The 18,394-nt window shown below is 36.4% G+C and overlaps 1 protein-coding gene across 2 annotated transcripts in view; it reads left to right on the forward strand.

Annotated features, from left to right (window-relative positions):
- LOC115214385 (putative defense protein 3) overlaps window positions 1–18,394 on the forward strand; it is a 29,811-nt gene that overhangs the window by 3,650 nt on the left and 7,767 nt on the right. For both annotated transcript variants that reach the window (XM_036504386.1, XM_036504387.1), the window contains exons 3-5: window positions 4,188–4,396; window positions 6,842–6,990; window positions 10,401–10,492. In XM_036504386.1, coding sequence (XP_036360279.1) covers window positions 4,201–4,396; window positions 6,842–6,990; window positions 10,401–10,492 — 437 coding nt within the window. In that variant the 5' untranslated portion in view covers window positions 4,188–4,200. The remainder of the gene's footprint in view (window positions 1–4,187; window positions 4,397–6,841; window positions 6,991–10,400; window positions 10,493–18,394) is intronic.

The raw sequence follows: 18,394 nt of genomic DNA on the forward strand, positions 1-18,394 counted from the left end.
GAAGTTCGAGATGCCACTGAAAAAGCGAATGGTCATGGCTGGAATGTCTTTAATCATAGATTTTCTTTGCCACGGTTTGGCTCGGGCTAAACAACAGCATCTTTAAAAGCGTCATGAACGTCACTGCTTCCCATATCCTCATCCTCTTCAAACATGTTTCCATAGTTATGTAACAATTGTCACTACACTATAGCGAGCGATTTAGTAGTAGTAGTAGTAGTAGTAGTAGTAGTAGTAGTAGTAGTAGATTTAGTAGTAGTAGTAGTAGTAGTAGATGTAGTAGATGTAGTAGTAGTAGTAGTAGTAGTAGTAGTAGTAGTAGCTACTGTTTAGGTTAACACTGAACTAGTTTCCTTTCTTGTTCTCAATCTTTTCTCACTCGTCTCTCCACTTTCCTACTCTCTTGTTCTCTCTTGTTCTATCTCTCTCTCTCTTTCACTGCCTCTCCTCCCTTTCACCACTTACTCTCGCTGTGATCCAAATTGTCCATTCACTTCCTGTCAACCCATTCCACTTCTCCAAGTTTTCATTCTACTTCAATCCTACCAAGTAAACAGACATCTTAAATTCGGTATCGTGCATTTTTTCTCCTCCTCTTACCTCTTTTAATCCTTTTTCTTCCAACTGATAAAAGGTTTTACTCGAAACATCAGATTCTCTTCTGTGTCTTCTTTTGGCGTATTTATCTTCGTTATAGACTTCTTTGAGTGAAGGGCTTTTTTCATTCGATTATTGTTTTTCGTGAACATTTTATAGACAATAGAGCTATTTAAATATGTTTTATGTTTTTCAATATATTGCGGAACAACACAATCTATATTACTAGATATTCATCAAACTGACGAAAAATTTCCTGATATTGATCCCCATATTTTTCCTCAGTCAAACCTCTCCAGAAGAAAGGGGAAAGGATCATTTGAAAGCACATCGTTGTTTTATATAGTAGTGGGGCCAGTTCACAATTATCGGACTGAGGGCAAATGATTGGACGTCATGAAATCATTAGTGCAGCATTCGGTCCAGTTACCTTATGGGTATACTTTGATTATAATAAAAATGGATATGCATTATTTGAACGCTCGTATACTGAAATTGAATGTTTAGGTTGAATAACATGATTCGATTAACTATCTGCATTATAACAAGCTATTCGACTCAAACGTTAAAACAATTATTTACGTAAATCCAATCAGAACATACTCCGGGCATGTATTTCCGTTGTGAAATATAGCAAGAACAGCAGGAATAACAATGAGACTTTTTCTTCAGTCATATCACTTTGACAGCATTTCATCGGGAAGAAGCATAGAGAAGGAACGACGCAAAAATACGTTCCTAATTTTTTTGCCAAATTATCAGATTCGATTGGACAGCAACGACTCACTATGCTTATTAACTCCGAATCATCTTCAAATTTTAAACATATTTCAGATTGCATCAGCTACAATACTGCAGTATGAAAAGGGATTTTTTTAGTCGTTTGCAATAGTTTGTGTTCCTGAATTATTCTAGGACATAACTTTCTTAAAAAGCACGACTTTGTTACATTTAAACTCGGAGGAGTTCAACATTTTTGTAAGCTAGTGACTTCTCGTATATTTTCCACCTATTCACACTTATCCGAAACCAACTGCGTGTAATTCACGCTGCTTTTTTCCACGTGATGAAATTTTATTAAGGAAAAGCGACCAAATAGCCTCTTCGTGTTAGCATTATTTGATCTTTCAGTTTCTCTGAGTCGAGCATAAATGATAGCAACAAAAAATAATGGTAAACAACGTTTTCTTTTCGACTATGTACAAATACGAAATTACAACTGCATTCTAGCTACATAACCACTTTCTAATAATCAAGAACTTGTGTATGTTCTACTTCCTACGGTAAATTCTACATCAAACTACATCTGAAAGTAGCATACCATTAAATTCTGTCATCACCATTACAACTACCACTACGCCACATACACTAACAATGAGAGCTATACGCTGCATTTCAACCACTGATGGCTTATTCTAGTTTACAGCATTACTCTTTGGTGTGACTACTGACGTAACTGCTTCTCAAAGAGCGAATGATGGTATAATTACCGACAATAATATCAAAGGAGTTCACGCCTATCCCGACATTATTGTCGATGGTAGAACTATCGAGGAACACGATGGGAATTAAGCTCAATTTATTTCAGTTACTAGGAGACTCGAAAAGATATTGAGCATTGACAAATGTCTTCGCCAAAAGTCGATTTGCTGTTTGTTACTTCAGGTGAAAAATAGAATATAATTCCTAGCAATATGATTCAGAAAAGACTAAAAAAAACCTCGTTGTTTATTCGACACTGAGAAATGCTAAACCACTGCAATGGTTTACGTATGACTTTAAATGAGTATGTCTCCTTTCGCGGAACTAAGCGTGTCACATCAGCAAAGTGGAGGAAAGAGAATTTTTAAGTATGCAGTCTTAATATATCAATTGGGTCAATACAAAATTTGCGGGGGAAAGCGAAATGAATAGTCATTTTACTGCAAACCGTAAGGAGAAAAAATCGAAACGTACACACACATACACATGCACACACATACACATACACATGCACACTCACACACATACGAGGTCTCATCAATAAGCATCTGGACTGTTGCCATAATAACGAAGCTACGGCATGCAGAGTGAAGCTGCTTGGCACAGATTGACCGTGAACTCTGTTGTGCATTCGCACTAAGTTTTAACGTTCTAACTTACTTCTGCCTTTTTACAACAAAGCTCGGAAGGAAGGTGAGTAACGCGTGATCGTCGCATTGGCCATGACTGAGAAAGTTGTCATGGTGATACCTGCTCAGAGGCCTACGCAAGCTTGCAGAAAGTGTATGGAGACGAGTGTATGAGTCGCACATAAGTGTACGAGTGGTTTAGACGTTTCCAAGATAGCCAAAACAAAAAAAATGTCGCTGTTGACGAACGTTCTCGGAGACCCGCAACCAACAGAACTGGAAAAACAACACAGATGTGCATGCAGCAATGAGGGGAAATCGTCGAAGCACCATCCATGAGTTATCAGAGAATGCGCAGATTTGTTCAGTCCATTATCACTGAAGATTTGTGTATGAGACGTATGTCTACCAAGTTTGTGCCAAAACTGCTTTCAGCTGACCAAAAAGACACTCGGGTTTCAGTTGCACAAAATCTCCATGGTTGTATCGAGAACGATAAAAATTTTTTGAAAACTCAGCGTAGACCTCTGAGCAGGTATTGCCAAGCTTTTGGCAAAATTTGATGTAGATTCTCTACTCAACTTTCTTAGTCATGTGATCAATGCGACGATCACACGCTACGCACCTTTCTTCCAAGCACGGTTGTAAAAAGCAGAAGCGGGCTAGAACGTTAAAACTTAGTGCTCATGCACAGCAGAGTTCAAGATCAATTTATGCCAAATGACATCATTCTGCGTGCTTTAGCTTAGTTGCTATAGCAACAGTCCGGATACTTATTGATCAGACCACGTATATATTTTACATATATTCATATACACTTAGAAATAGAATGTGTGTGTGTGTGTGTGTGTGGTTTTCTAACAGATGAAAGTATTGTCTGCACTGCCTGTTATTCCACTGCCTAACAATATTTTCCCTCATATAAGGTAATGCCAGTATATATTGGCTGGTCATGCGTTCAACAAGGAGTTTCTATATACTACTCGACCTTTTGCAAACAGCTGTCAAGCTTCCTCGAAATCACACCCTATCGCCTTAACTAAGGAATATATTTGACACTATAATTTATTGATTTTAATAAACAAAAAAAAATTATCGCAACCAGAACACCTTCCATCGTATGTCTGTTTGATCAGAGCTAATTTTCCTTACTTCCTTTACTTCGAAGCAAAGAGAGAAGGTCTCTGCGGGTTCAGTCGATCTCATCGAAATAGCAGTCAGATTTCCCTCAAATCACACCGTATTGCCTTAAATAAGGAAAAGACACATTGAACAATATAACCCTATATGTACAAAAATACGAAATTATATACATTATCTAAACTAAGAGAGAGAATTTCAATGTTTCTTTTAGTCCATATTACGGATGTCTCTCTTCAAACAACCGTTGTTGTTTTTTATCGTTCATAATGCTCTCATTCTTATTGTTGTTATTACTTCTATTGTTTTTGTTGCTGTTTTTTTTTTTGGTTTCTTTAGGTAAAAATAAGGCATGGATTCAGAGATGTTTCCGCTGTATTTCATGTTAGGCCTCGCAAGTCTAGGACTAACATATCCCCATGGTGGCCCTGATTCGTCTTGTCAAACTATGTTACCAACTGGCCACGGTGTCCCTCCTCAATCATCTCCGGCACCATACAAACTAACCATTCGAAAATCTTCGTTTAATCCGGGAGAAACTATTCCAGGTAAGCATTACTACCGTTAGTTCATTGTTGCCTTTTCTTTTTTATCTAAAGTTTGTTTATTATACGGGTGCAGGCGGGAGTGTGTGATGATAAATTGCTTCAGGTTCGGTCTCACTGCATGGCATCTTGTGTAAGTGTCTTCTACTGAAGCCTCGGGCCGATCAAAACCTTGTGAATGGATTTGGTAGACGGAAACTGAGAGAAGCTCATCGTATATGCATATATATATATATATGTGGTTGGGTGTATCGGTGTGTGTGTGTGTGCTTCTGAGTCTGTGTTTGTCCCCAAACAGTGTTAGTATGTTTACGTCCCCGTAATTTTGTGGTTCGGCAAAAAAGAGATCAATAGAACAAGTACCAAGCTTTAAAATATATACTGGAGTCGATCTATTCGACTATAAATTCTTCCAGGCGGTACTTCAGTATGGCCGCAGTCTAATGACTGAAACAAATAAAAGATAAAAGATATCTCTGCAGTAGCTATGACATGTAGTTCATTCCCTGATGAGACTAATGGTGTTATTCAGTGGCATCTTAAAGCGTGGGAACACTGGGGTATCAAGGTTTTAGGAGGCCAATATGTATGCCTGTGGTTTGCTCTCAATAAATAAATACTATAGAACCTAGTGCGTTGATTTGCCCGGGGGCCTATAATGCTAAGACGGCCCGACCTTCATTGCCCAGCTTGAATATGTATAGATCAGTGATTGCAGAAGAAACGTGGATGAGGAGAGAACCGAATGATTTGGCTCGAATATTTGCAGCAGTGTAGGTACCACTAAAGGTACCCAAAGACCAGATTGTGATGTAAAACTGAGTAGTGTGTCAAACATTCTATTCGGTTATACTTCCATTATATTGCAGTGTCTTCTCTTATAGAACCTTTTGTCGATCGTTGTTGTAAGATGTACTTCACTTATTAAGCCCTTCACTCCCAACAAATCGGAGGCCATCGCCGACTTTCTCCGCTTTTCTCAACTCTCGGCTCACTTGGCTGTTTCTCTCTAGTTGAATCCCTGCTTTTACCTTTCGTATTCTGCAGCACGGTCTCTTATGTTTCCCTGAGAGAGGGCCTTCCTCTCTCAGGTCTTGTGGGTTTTGCATTTTCATCGATGCTTCTGTAACTTTGTTTTTTCTATGTAGGAGTATTGCCCCTATCCAGACCCGATTTTTACCTTTGAGAAGAGGTAGTCCATATTAGTCTGGCCTCTATCTTTTGCAAAATCCTGCATGGGAGGCCCTAGTAGGAGAGTTTGCTCCCAGGTTCATTGAAACACACAAGCCACCAGACCGCAACAAGAGCTGGACCTTGTGGTGGTGTAATCAAGTGTAGTTCTATGAAAATGACAAGCTGTTTGTTGACTTGAAGTATGAATTTTGTTTTGTTTGCAGAGAAAATTACCTAACAATAGACTAGTGCCTTATCCAGGATGGGATTTACCTGTAGCAATTAATGTAAACCGATTATAGGCACTAGCACTGGCCCAGGTAACTGAAATTCTTTTGAGGAGATTTTTGTTTACTTGTTAACTCAAGAAGAAGGGGCAGTACCCCCATCCTGATACCAGTGAGCTTGACGCAGTTAATGTTCTGTTTAAGTGGTTGCCGGTCAGCACTTGCAAGAAAGACATGATCATAGAAATTCCAAAGGGACAATGTTCTAAGGTGAAAGGTCTTGGAATAGAGGTATTGCAGGGTCAAGGGGATTGAATGCACCAAGTAACTAACGGTGGGAAGGCGAGTGGTCGGAGATGCACAAATCATAAATCCCTAAAGACACTTGTAGCAAGACCCAGATTTAAAACAATGAGAAGCAATTAATATCCGGCCCAATAACTGACTTAAATCGATCTATGAACTCGAGCACGACTGTGTTGTTACGAAGTTTACTTTGCAATTACGAGATTTTGAGTTCAGTCCCCTGTACTCCAATTTGAACGGGTGTCTACTCACATCAATCAGACACTTGGGAGTAAAACGAAAACAACGAGGAAGCCCGTTAGAAGAATCGTTCTTATTTTGCGAGGTAACCTTGAACATAAACTCATTTTGCTAACTTGGTCCGTTACAAAGCCACCCGACCCTTCGATGCCTTTAGAGGAGTGCACTCTGTTGCATTCATTCGGGTTAGACCTCACCGTTGAGGACAACTTGTTTCTTTCCTCTTAGCACTCTCGGGGTCCTAAAAAAAGGTCATGAATGCTCTCCTTCTTCTCTTTTTCTGGCTAATCTACATGCACAGAAGTGATTACAAGTAGCCTAAGGTTTCTTTTTTAGAGAAAAGGAAGAAGTGGACAATGAGATGTCCATGCTTTCCCCCAGAACATAATCTGTTCCACCAGGAAATTGAAACCGCGATGCATGTTCAACTTTCCAGTATCTTGTACTTTGCTTTATATTGTTCGTCTAGATCGTTCTAAATGTCATCTTAAACTTTCTTCAGTTGTAATGAAAGCTGATAAGGACTACTTCACTGGAATCTATTTACAAAGCCATCCTGTAGTTTGTACACCGAACCAAACTATGCCCCTGGGGTTTTTCACAACATTTACCAGAGAATTCCATACACGACATTGTTTTGGCATTGTACACGTAAGTAGTTTCTTTCTTATTGTTACAATTATTATTGAGGTGGTCACCTGACAGAATCGTTGACACGTTGGGCAAAATGCTTAGCGGTATTTCGTCTGCCGTTACGTTCTGAGTTCAAATTCTGCCGAGGTCGACTTTGCCTTTCAACCTTTCGGGGTCGATTAAATAAGTACCAGTTACGCATTGGGGTCGATGTAATCGACTTAATCCGTTAGTCTGTCCTTGTTTGTCCACTCTGTATTTAGCCCCTTGTGGGTAGTAAAGAAATAGGGATTTCGTCTGTCTTCAGGCGAAAGAGAGGACACCTTAAAAATAGCTAGGAGGCGGGATACTAAGGCAGAGCTAAATAAAAAGAGCGGGAAACAACTGGAGAAAGGTAGAAAAGCCGGCCCGGAGTTGAAAACAGTAGAGAAAAGAAGTCGATAGCCTAAGCTCTATGGGGAGCGAAAGGCCTATTTCGATAAGTAATATAGGAATAGGAGTTCTCATATTGAAAAACATACTAGACGGAATAGGGTGTAGTTAATTAGAGTAGCACTAAAACCTGACTAATTATTGTTTCTATTGATGAAAATCAAAAGTGACCTCAAGAAGATTTGAACGCAATATCTAATTACGTCTCTTGGTGTAACTAATCAATGAGACGTGCTCAAGGCGGCAAGCTGGCAGAATTGTTAACATGCCGGGCAAAATACTTAACGGCATTTCATCCGTTTTTTCGCTCTGAGTTCAAATTTCGCCGGGGTCGACTTTGCCTTCATCTTTTCAGAATCGATAAAATAAGTATCTGTTGAGTACTAGGATCAATGTAATCGACTCCCACTTCCCCTGAAATTGCTGGCCTTGTGCCAAAATTTGAAACTGATACAAGACGTTTTTGTGTGCTATTCTTTAGATTCGCTCATACAATTCTTCTAATAAATGAACCTATTGTTAATGCTTCAAATAAAAGAACGAACAAACAGAACTTTATTTATTCAAAGATCTTGTGAGTTCGTGTTTAAATGAAGTTTTACTGTTTGAACTTTACCTGTCATGCAAATATGATGATGTTAATTGAACGTGTCAACATGTCAAAAAAGGCTCGCCAGTAGCTGCCTCTGTCTTGTCACATGTAACTCTTTCCAAGGTGGGTTGTTAGTCTGATACCTACCGCTTACATCAAATCAATGAGAACGAAGAGATAACTGAGTAGATATGAGGTATTTGTATTTCCATCCATAAATCTGACCGTTTATATCTTCGGCCAGGAGAAGACGATGGGAAACCACGCCAGTGTAATATTTCCTGTTGTCTCTACGTTGTTATCAGTTTTTCAGTGGTTGACCCACAACACTAACACGTTAGCAGAACTCTCTGATGGTGATGTATATTTGTTTTGATATTAACCATTTTGATGGTGATGATAATGGTGGTGGTATATATTTTGATGTTCATTTTTGCTAGGTTTTCTCATATTTCGTGGTGACCACGACACACTTTTTGAATTCATTATTCAAGCAAATGTCTCGACCCACTTATTTTAGTCTCCGTATAGTTTAAACTTCTCTCCGTGGTGACGAAAGACTGAAGCCGTTCACATGAATCTGAAATAACATTATTGCATCTAATAAGATTCTACTGCTTTACAATTTATGCCACTCCATGCATAAAAGGTAACAGCGCATGCTTAACAGTTAATGTTTTCGGCTCAAAATCGTTCGTTAAGTCGTGGGTTCAATTCTCGGAACGGGTGGCACCTTCTGTCCTTGAGAAAGTTACTTCATTCTAGGTTGCTCCAGCAGCAGCTGGGCGGATAACCTTGAACGTACAGGTGACTCGTTAAATTCGAATCATTTACTCTCAGCTTAAACACCTTGACAATAAGGATAGGCTCCGGCCTCATGAGTTTTCAGGTTTGAAAAAAATGGGCGTTTTTGGAACGGGGAAACTTTATGCGGTTTTTTTTTTTTTAATAAATTAACTAATAAGATTACGAGGTTGTACTTGTTTAGCAAGTGATTTGGTTTGAATCATGTAGAGTTGAAAACGAAGCAGTAACGTCGTGGAAGAATTTATGATACCCACGGAAAAACACACATAGACATATGCGTAAATGCATATACGGTTTGATGAACTTTTGTTTTACTTTCTTTACGTTCTGAGTTCAAATCCCGTAGCAAAAGTATTACACATAATTAAATCAAATCACTTTGTCGTACGCCTACAGTTAAGCTACTGACTTAATTCCATTGTATCTTCACTACTGTGTCTTCAGTATTGTACCTTCAGTATTGTACGAAGTGTTAGGGGGTCACGTTGTGGCTGTACAATGCAAATAATCTTTGCATTCTATAACAATACTACTAAGAAGTAAAAAAAAAGTGAATGTAACAACACACATGCGTTTTAAATAGCTATTGTCATTATAAGGAAAAAAATTTAACCTAAATTATATCAGTACAGTAGGACCTCACATATGTAATATTGTGAATCGAATAACTTCGACCAGCTATATTATCCATCCAAGTAATTAGTAAATAAAAACGCCCTCTGTTTACACTCTGAAAAAAAAAACAAAGATCAGTTAACCAAAGTAGTTCTTTAAAGCAAACTGGTTAAAGTAATGGACATGTTTTGGTCATATGAGAACTCTTCAGAGAAGAGTATTCGACTCACTTAACAAGACAGAAGTTGATCTACATTACTGACTAAAAATTTCAATCAACTGAACTTAATAGTGTTGTTTCCCTTGTTTGCAATTTTTTTGTATTTTAAACACAGGGTTTTTGTTTACTAATTGTTTGGATAATTTTATTTGGGTACCCTATTGTATTTGTTTTTAGTATGCGAAGCGCCAGCAGATGTATTTCTTTGTGTTTATGTAAAACCATATTAGACAAAATCATCAATTTAGATGCAAAAGTACAATAAATCCACTCACATGACTCAAACTACGTGGCTTTCACCCAGCAAGCGACAAATACATGATTTGAAGAGATAAATACATGGTTCGACTCTTGGTCTGTTTGTCCTTTCTGTCTAAAATTGACGCTCATAGTATCTAATATAATTTTTCTGGTGTCGCTTTGATAGCATTAATACGACGTGACATGAGCCAACAGAAACGTAAAGACCTAGAAACCATCTTGAATTTCTCTTACAAGTACCAATCTGATTCTTAGTAATGTCTGATTGGAAGGACATCTTCTACGCGCCCACGAAACTTTAAAACATGCAGCACTGAGTCAAACTGTTATTAAATATGCCATACCAAATGTATACCAAATTAAACTTATACCAAATGTATTGAATTTCTTCTTGAGTTTATTAAAGATATACACATATCTTTGCAAATATGTGTGCGAGTATATACGTACACATTTACATATAAATGTGTGAGTGTTATTCGTCTCTTTATTTTCTGATAGTCCACAGTGACCCAAGCCAACAACAGAAAGAAAGTCCAAGAAACGGTTTATTGGACAGCGCCAGTTAAGGCAATTGGTCAAATCGTGTTCAAGTAAGTCCTTCAATTTTGCATTCTATCTCTTCCCCACACCTTTCTCCATTATAAAATCTGACATCTTATTTGTTTTATACATGCCACACTCTCTCTATCTCTGTCTGTATTACTCTCTTTTCCCCTCTCTCTCCCTCTGTACATATATATATATATATATATATATATATATATATATATATATATGTATGTATGTATGTATGTATGTATGTATGTATGTATGTATGTATGTATGTATGTATGTATGTATGTATGTATGTGTGTGTGTATGTGTGTGTATGTGTGTGTGTGTGTGTGTGTGTGTGGAGGCGCAATGCCCAGTGGTTAGGGCAGCGGGCTCGCGGTCGTAGGATCGCAGGTTCGATTCCCAGACGGGCGTTGTGAGTATTTATTGAGCGAAAACATCTAAAGCTCCACGAGGCTCCGGTAGGGGTTGGTCGCGATCCCTGCGGTACTCTTTCGCCACAACTTTCTCTCATTCTTTCTTCTGTTGGCCTGCTCGTTTAGCCAGCGGGGTGACGTCACATAAAGGCTAAAACATTGCGTAGCGCATTGTGACCAGTGATGTATAGCAACATCTGATACCCTGGTCGGTCACGGTGACTACGGTGATATTTATATGTATATATTGGATTCAGGCAGTTTCCATCTACCAAATTCTATTTACAAGGATTTTGCTCGTAAGAATGGAGTAACCGACATTATTCACAAATTACGATATAAAATAAATATATAAGTAAAGGAGATAATTCAGAAAATGTTTCGATTTTATTATGCCCTCATCGGCGAAGCATAGCGCTTGCCGCATTCGAGGTATTTAAAGTATTGATGAGAGAATGAGTTTCGAAGCAAAAGTACACTTGTTGGTGCAGAAAACAGAAATATTTTGAGAATAAATGAACGCTCAGAGTTGCCTCCCGTATATGTCGAGATAATTTAAGTTAACTCAGTCAATAGTTATCGCCATTACGTTATCGTATTTGTCGGTGTATAAGACGCACTGCCGCATATGACAAACCTCTCCCTTTTTGTGGAAAAAAAAATATATTTTGTGGAAACGACAAATTTGATATGTTTCATTATATACTCCTACACTCGGTACTCCATCCGTAAATACGATCGTATTTGAAGCATGGCAATTTTTTGTTGCTTTTCAGAATAAAAACAAGCACGTCTTATATGCCGGCATAAACGGCAGTTGTAACTGTTTTGTCAATATCTATGCCCCGACCCATCCTGCTCAGTCGTACTACTCATAAGAGTGTGTGTGCTCGTGCGCGCGTGTGTGTGTGTGCGGGTATGTTTATTCTGTTATTCTTTTACTTGTTTCAGTCATTTGACTGCGGCCATGCTGGAGCACCGCCTTTAGTCGAGCAACTCGACCCCGGAACTTATTCTTTGTAAGCCCAGTACTTATTCTATCGGTCTCTTTTGCCGAACCGCTAAGTGACGAGGACATAAACACACCAGCATCGGTTGTCAAGCAATGCTAGGGGGACAAACACAGACACACAAACACACACGCACACATATATATATATATATATATATAAACATATATACGACGGGCTTCTTTCAGTTTCCGTCTACCAAATCCACTCTGTGTGTGTGCATGCATCCACTTTGGTCGGCCCGAGGCTATAGAAGAAGACACTTGCCCATGTGCCACGCAGTGGGACTGAACCCGGAACCATGTGGTTGGTAAGCAAGCTACTTACCACACAGCCACTCCTGCGCCTGTGTGTATTTATGTTTTTATATCTTTATTGATCCCAGTCCCTTGTACTTAACCCATGCAGGGGTAGCGACTTTAAAAGCGTTGAGTAGAACAAATTCCCACACCTGTACTTATCCTTGCTGAACCACTAGGCTACGAGGACAAAAACAAGCACAAAGGCGCATGCATACATTCTGTGTGTTTGCGCGTGCATGTACATATGTACAGACAAAGAGAGAGAGAGAGAGATGGATGGATGGATGGATGGATGGATGGATGGATGGATGGATGGATGGATGGATGGATGGATGGATGGATGGATGGATGGATGGATGGATGGACATATATTATTTAGAGTAAGCAGTTGCATACATACATATATATATATACACACGTATACATATATTATACACTAACATATATATACTTATGTACATTCATATACATATATATTATATATATAATTATATTATATATAATATATATATATATATACACATACACATATATATGCGCATATATATATATATATACATACACAAGATACATATATATATATATATATATAACTACATATACACATATGTATACATACATATATAACTACATATACACATATGTACACACATATATATATATATATATATATAACTACATACACACATATGTATACATATATACATACATGTGTTTGTGTGTGTGTGTGTGTGTGTGTGTGTTTGTGTGTGTGTGTGTGCGCGCGCGCGTGTTATTTTTTATTCTACACGGATAGAAATTTAGGAAAAATAGAAGTTGAAAATGCACTGAGGATAGTTCAAATATTTAGCGGGAAACGTAGAAAAGGCTATAAACTTAATCGTATAAACTTAATTATATATATATAAATATGTATAAAACTTAGATAAAACTTAGATATGTTTCGACCAGAGATTGGTCCAGGCCATGTCTAACTTAATAGCACCACCTGATAGGATTATTCGAATCCTGTTTAAGTCAAGTTTTGTTCAAGTAGTGAGTTCTTGTTGGGTGAGTTGTATCCAGTTTTGTTCAAGTAGTGAGTTCTTGTTGGGTGAGTTGTATCCAATTATGGGTGGCTTATCTGGTATTCTTTGAAGGAATCTATCCAGACTCTGTTTGAAGTTGATGGGATCCTTTTCCTCTTTGATCTCCCTCGGGACAATGTTAAATAGGGCAGGGCCTGTTGAGGAAAAGAAATTATGTTGCAGTGTACATGTATGTTGTGATCTTGAATTTGGCAGGGGACGTATAGCCCGTGGTCCAAGTCTCGGATGAACCTTGAAGCTAATGTTTAGGTCGTTTGGGCAAAGTTGGCGGTATATATATATATATATATATATATATATATATATATATATATATATATAATAATATATATACATGTGTGTGTTTGTGTGTGTGTGTGCATGTATAGGGAAAATAGAAGTTGAAATGCACTGAGAATAGTTAAAATATTTTTATCAACATATTTACACATATATAACTCAACTATATGCGTGTGCGTCTATACAGTTAAGTGGGATTCAAGTAAAAGTCTTGTCGAATGTAGTGCAAAGCACGTCCACAGTTATTGGCTACCTCATGTCATCATACAGACTAGATGCACATGCTACTGGATATTCTTAAGGAATTCCATAATTTCCGTTAGAGTTCATGTAAATACATTCTACATCTGTGATGTAACGTAATTGACTACACAACATCTCACCCATGATGAAACAATAGGTGCGAAAATACGTCGAAACAATTGTAGTGGTTTTGAAAAAAGAATGTCATCAAGTCCATTTTCTGTCTATTGCATTTATAATGTGACTGGTAATGTTTGTTTTTTTCTGCATTTTTCTTTTGTGAAGCTTTCGTGTGTATAAGTGCGAGTGTCACCTATACACACTGAGTGAGAAAATGAGAGAGAAGGAAGAGGACAGGGGGTGGAAGATGAGGTGGAGGAAGAGAAGGAAGTGGAGGAGGGCAGGCTGACGTGAAGGAGGAGGAGGAGGAGGAGGAAGAAGAAGAAGTGGGGGAGAAGGAGGGGGAGACTGACGTGAAGGAGGAAGAAGAAGACGAAGAGGAGGAGGAGGAAGAAGAAGAAGAAGAAGAAGAAGAGGGGAAGAGGAGGAGGAGGAGGTGGAAGAAGAAGAAAAGAAGAAGAAGAGGGGAGGAGGAGGAGGAGGAGGAAGAATAAGAAGAGGAAGAGGGGAGGAGGGTGCGGAAGGGGAGGAGGAAAAGAAGACTGAGGAGAGGAGGAAGCTGAGGGAGAGGAGGAGGAGGAAACTGATGAGGAAGTAGTGGGGAGGAAGAAGAAGAAGAAGAGGAGGTTGATGTGGAAGAGGATGAGGAGGGGAACGATAAAATGAGAGAAATGTATCAGGATAAAAGAATGAAAGAAAAGGACGGAGACCGTATGTGTGTGCATGTGTGTGTGAGTGTGTGTGTGTGTGTGCTTGTCTCAACAACTGATTAACTACAGCTTGTCTCAACGACTGATACATGAAGCTAGCTTATGGCTCTTGGACTCGCCCTAGTTGACTCCTAATTAGGCAACATTGTGACTATCCATTAGTAGAATATTTGGAAGAATAACTTATCTGCTACAGAAATGCTTGCATCTAGCATTTATTACTGGTTCTGTAAACACACCAACATCGGTTGTCAAGTGGTGTGGGGGACAAACACAGACATACACGCACAACACACAGATATATATATATATATATATATATATATATACATATATAATATATATATATATATATATATATATATATATATATATATATATATATAACTCATATATATATATATATATATATATATATAATGTATGTATGTATAGTTAATCCAAACAAGAAACACAAAAAAAACCACAACGCGGGGACGTGGAACAAATATAGTATTATTGGACGCTCAGGAAAGAAGGAGGGTTTAATGTTTCGAGCGGAGCTCTTCGTCGGAAACATAGGAGAAGGAAATATCCAGAGAAGGGAAGACAGAGGAAAAAAATCGCCAACGGTATACACGAGGTCACATATATGTATGTATGTATGTATGTATGTATGTATGTATGTATGTATAAAAAAAATTATGTATAATAATATATATATATATATATATATATAAAATATTATTTGAGACAAAACCACTATTTTGCAAAACAAACAAGGAAAGACTTAATCAATACATAAATTTAATAAATAGTCAAAAAACCGCCACTACAATCGTTCTTGTCTTGATCGACAATCTTCAGGTGGACTTCCAATCTAAAAAATCAAAATTTTAAAAATAAAATAATACTTTTAAATAATTAAAGTATAAATGAAAAAATATAAGTATATAATCCATATATACCTATATATAATCCATATCAAAATATAGACTAATTACCACAAATTCCCTAAAAAAACCATGATAAAACAAAACTCTTAAAAACATATAACGATAAAATCTCCCTTTGCTAAACTCTATAACAAACCTATAAGTAAACCCCTAACCTAAACATTCACACACAAATACACACACGTAAACCACAGACTCACGACTTATACACATACCTATACTAACTTATAAACCTCAATATACCCAAAACCCACTCCCTCCCCACACAGACAAATTACACATACATCCCAAAACCTAAATAACAAACCCATATACACATTCACACACAAAACACACACTCACACGCAAAACACTCACACACAAAAGATACATATACTCCCTCACATATACGCCTATACATACTCACTAAACTCGACATATACAACAATACTTACACACCCACAAAAAACATTATATACATTTATGAGCTTTAACTCACCTTAGCATCTCTAACAAACAACTTGCAGTAACCCAATCCCTTCTCTATGCCTACCTCACTACTACACTATTCCATTCACATTCCAAGCAACGCTAATGTGAATGGAATAGTGTAGTAGTGAGGTAGGCATAGAGAATGGGATTGGGTTACTGCAAGTGTTTGTTAGAGATGCTAAGGTGAGTTAAAGCTCATAAATGTATATAATGTTTTTTGTGGGTTTGTAAGTATTGTTGTATATGTCGGTTTAGTGAGTATGTATAGGCGTATATGTGAGGGAGTATATGTATCTTTTGTGTGTGAGTGTTTTGCGTGTGAGTGTGTGTTTTGTGTGTGAATGTGTATATGGGTTTGTTTTTTTAGGTTTTGGGATGTATGTGTTAATTTGTCTGTGTGGGGAGGGAGTGGGTTTTGGTGTATATTGAGGTTTATAAGTTAGTATAGGTATGTGTATAAGTCGTGAGTCTGTGGTTTACGTGTGTGTATGTGTGTGAATGTTTAGGTTAGGGGGTTTACTTTATAGGTTTGTTATAGAGTTTAGCAAAGGGAGATTTTATCGTTATATGTTTTTAAGAGTTTTGTTTTATCATGTTTTTTTAGGGAATTTGTGGTAATTAGTCTATATTTTGATATGGATTATATATAGGTTATATATGGATTATATACTTATATTTTTTCATTTATACTTTAATATTTAAAAGTATTATTTTTATATTTTAAAATTTTGATTTTTTAGATTGGAAGTCCACCTGAAGATTGTCGATCAAGACAAGAAACGATTGTAGTGGCGGTTTTTTTGACTATTTATTAAATTTTATGTATTGATTAAGTCTTTCCTTGTTTGTTTTGCAAAATAGTGGTTTTGTCTCAAATAATATTTTATAATATTTTACTATAAAATTGGATTTAATCCTAAATCTGATTTTTTTCCCTGTAAATTTGGATATATTCCCTAATATTTATTATTTATATAATATTGATAATTTTGTATATTGAGTGTAATACCTCAATTTCGCAAATTATGGATTTTACAGGTAAGATAGAACCGCTGTTTTGGGATTCATCTTTGAAAGATATTCCTATTCCTTCTAGAAAGGAATTTATCTTGAAACTTGTTTATAATGTTAAAGATTTTATTTCTAGAATTAAATGGAAAGCTTTTTACTATAATTTTTATTTATTTAATGATATTGATAGTAGGAATGATAATTATACCTCTAAATTTAAATCTAGAAAGGAACCTCCATTTAATAAAGAATTACAATTACTTGAAGATAGTATATGGAAGGTGGTAAAAAATATTGAATTCCATAAATACCCAAATAGAAATAATGAATATTTAAGGAATTTAGCAATTAAAATTAAAGATATGAGAAATATGGATAGTATTATAGTACAATCTGATAAAACAAGGAACTTATATAAATTAGATGTTAAATTATATGATAAACTATTAGGGAAAGAAATAATAAAATATAAAATTGTTCCAGATGATATTCTTTATAATATTAATAAGGCCTCTAAAGTAGTAATGTTAAAATATGAGTTGGATATAAAACTGAACCTTATGTACCTTTGCACCCCAGAATTACTCTTAAAGACCATAAAGATAATTTTTATTCAGACCCTAAAGTTAGATTAATTTGCCCATGTAATCGGACCTAGGTAAATTAAGTAAATTATTTTAGATAAATATATTGATAAGTTAAATAAACTTAATTATTTAAAATTATGGTTTAGTAATAATAATACATTGAAATGGTTTAATAATATTAAAGATAAAAATCGTTATAAATTTATTCAAATAGATATAGATAATTATTATTCTTCTATTAATGAAATTGTGTTTAATAAAGCGCTTATTTTCGCAATGAATAAAGTGGGCATGTCACGGGAAGAAGTTAATGTAATTAAATTGGCTAGGAAATCGCTAATTAAATATAAAAATAAATTATGGGCTAGGAATGATACTAGAGATTGTTTTGATATACCTATGGGAGCACCAGATTCTGCACAGGCTACTGATTTAGTAGGTATTTTTCTTTTATCTGAACTCCAATTAGAAAATCTTAAGATAGAGGGTGGTTTATATAGAGACGATCTTCTACTAGTTACAAAGAATTGTACTAATAGGAATCTAGAAGTATATAAGAAAAAACTATATAGTTTCTTTAAAAGATATGGTTTACGTATTACTATATATAAGGAGAATTATAATGTTAATTATTTAGATGTTAATTTTAATCTTATTACAGGTAAAACACAACCATATCATAAACTTAATGAGAACCTTAGATATATAAATGTTAATAGTAATCACCCATTTTCTATTAAAAAATCGTTGATTAATAATATAAGT

The sequence above is a fragment of the Octopus sinensis genome, linkage group LG7 (assembly GCF_006345805.1).
Source record: "Octopus sinensis linkage group LG7, ASM634580v1, whole genome shotgun sequence".
NCBI classification, from domain to species: domain Eukaryota; kingdom Metazoa; phylum Mollusca; class Cephalopoda; order Octopoda; family Octopodidae; genus Octopus; species Octopus sinensis.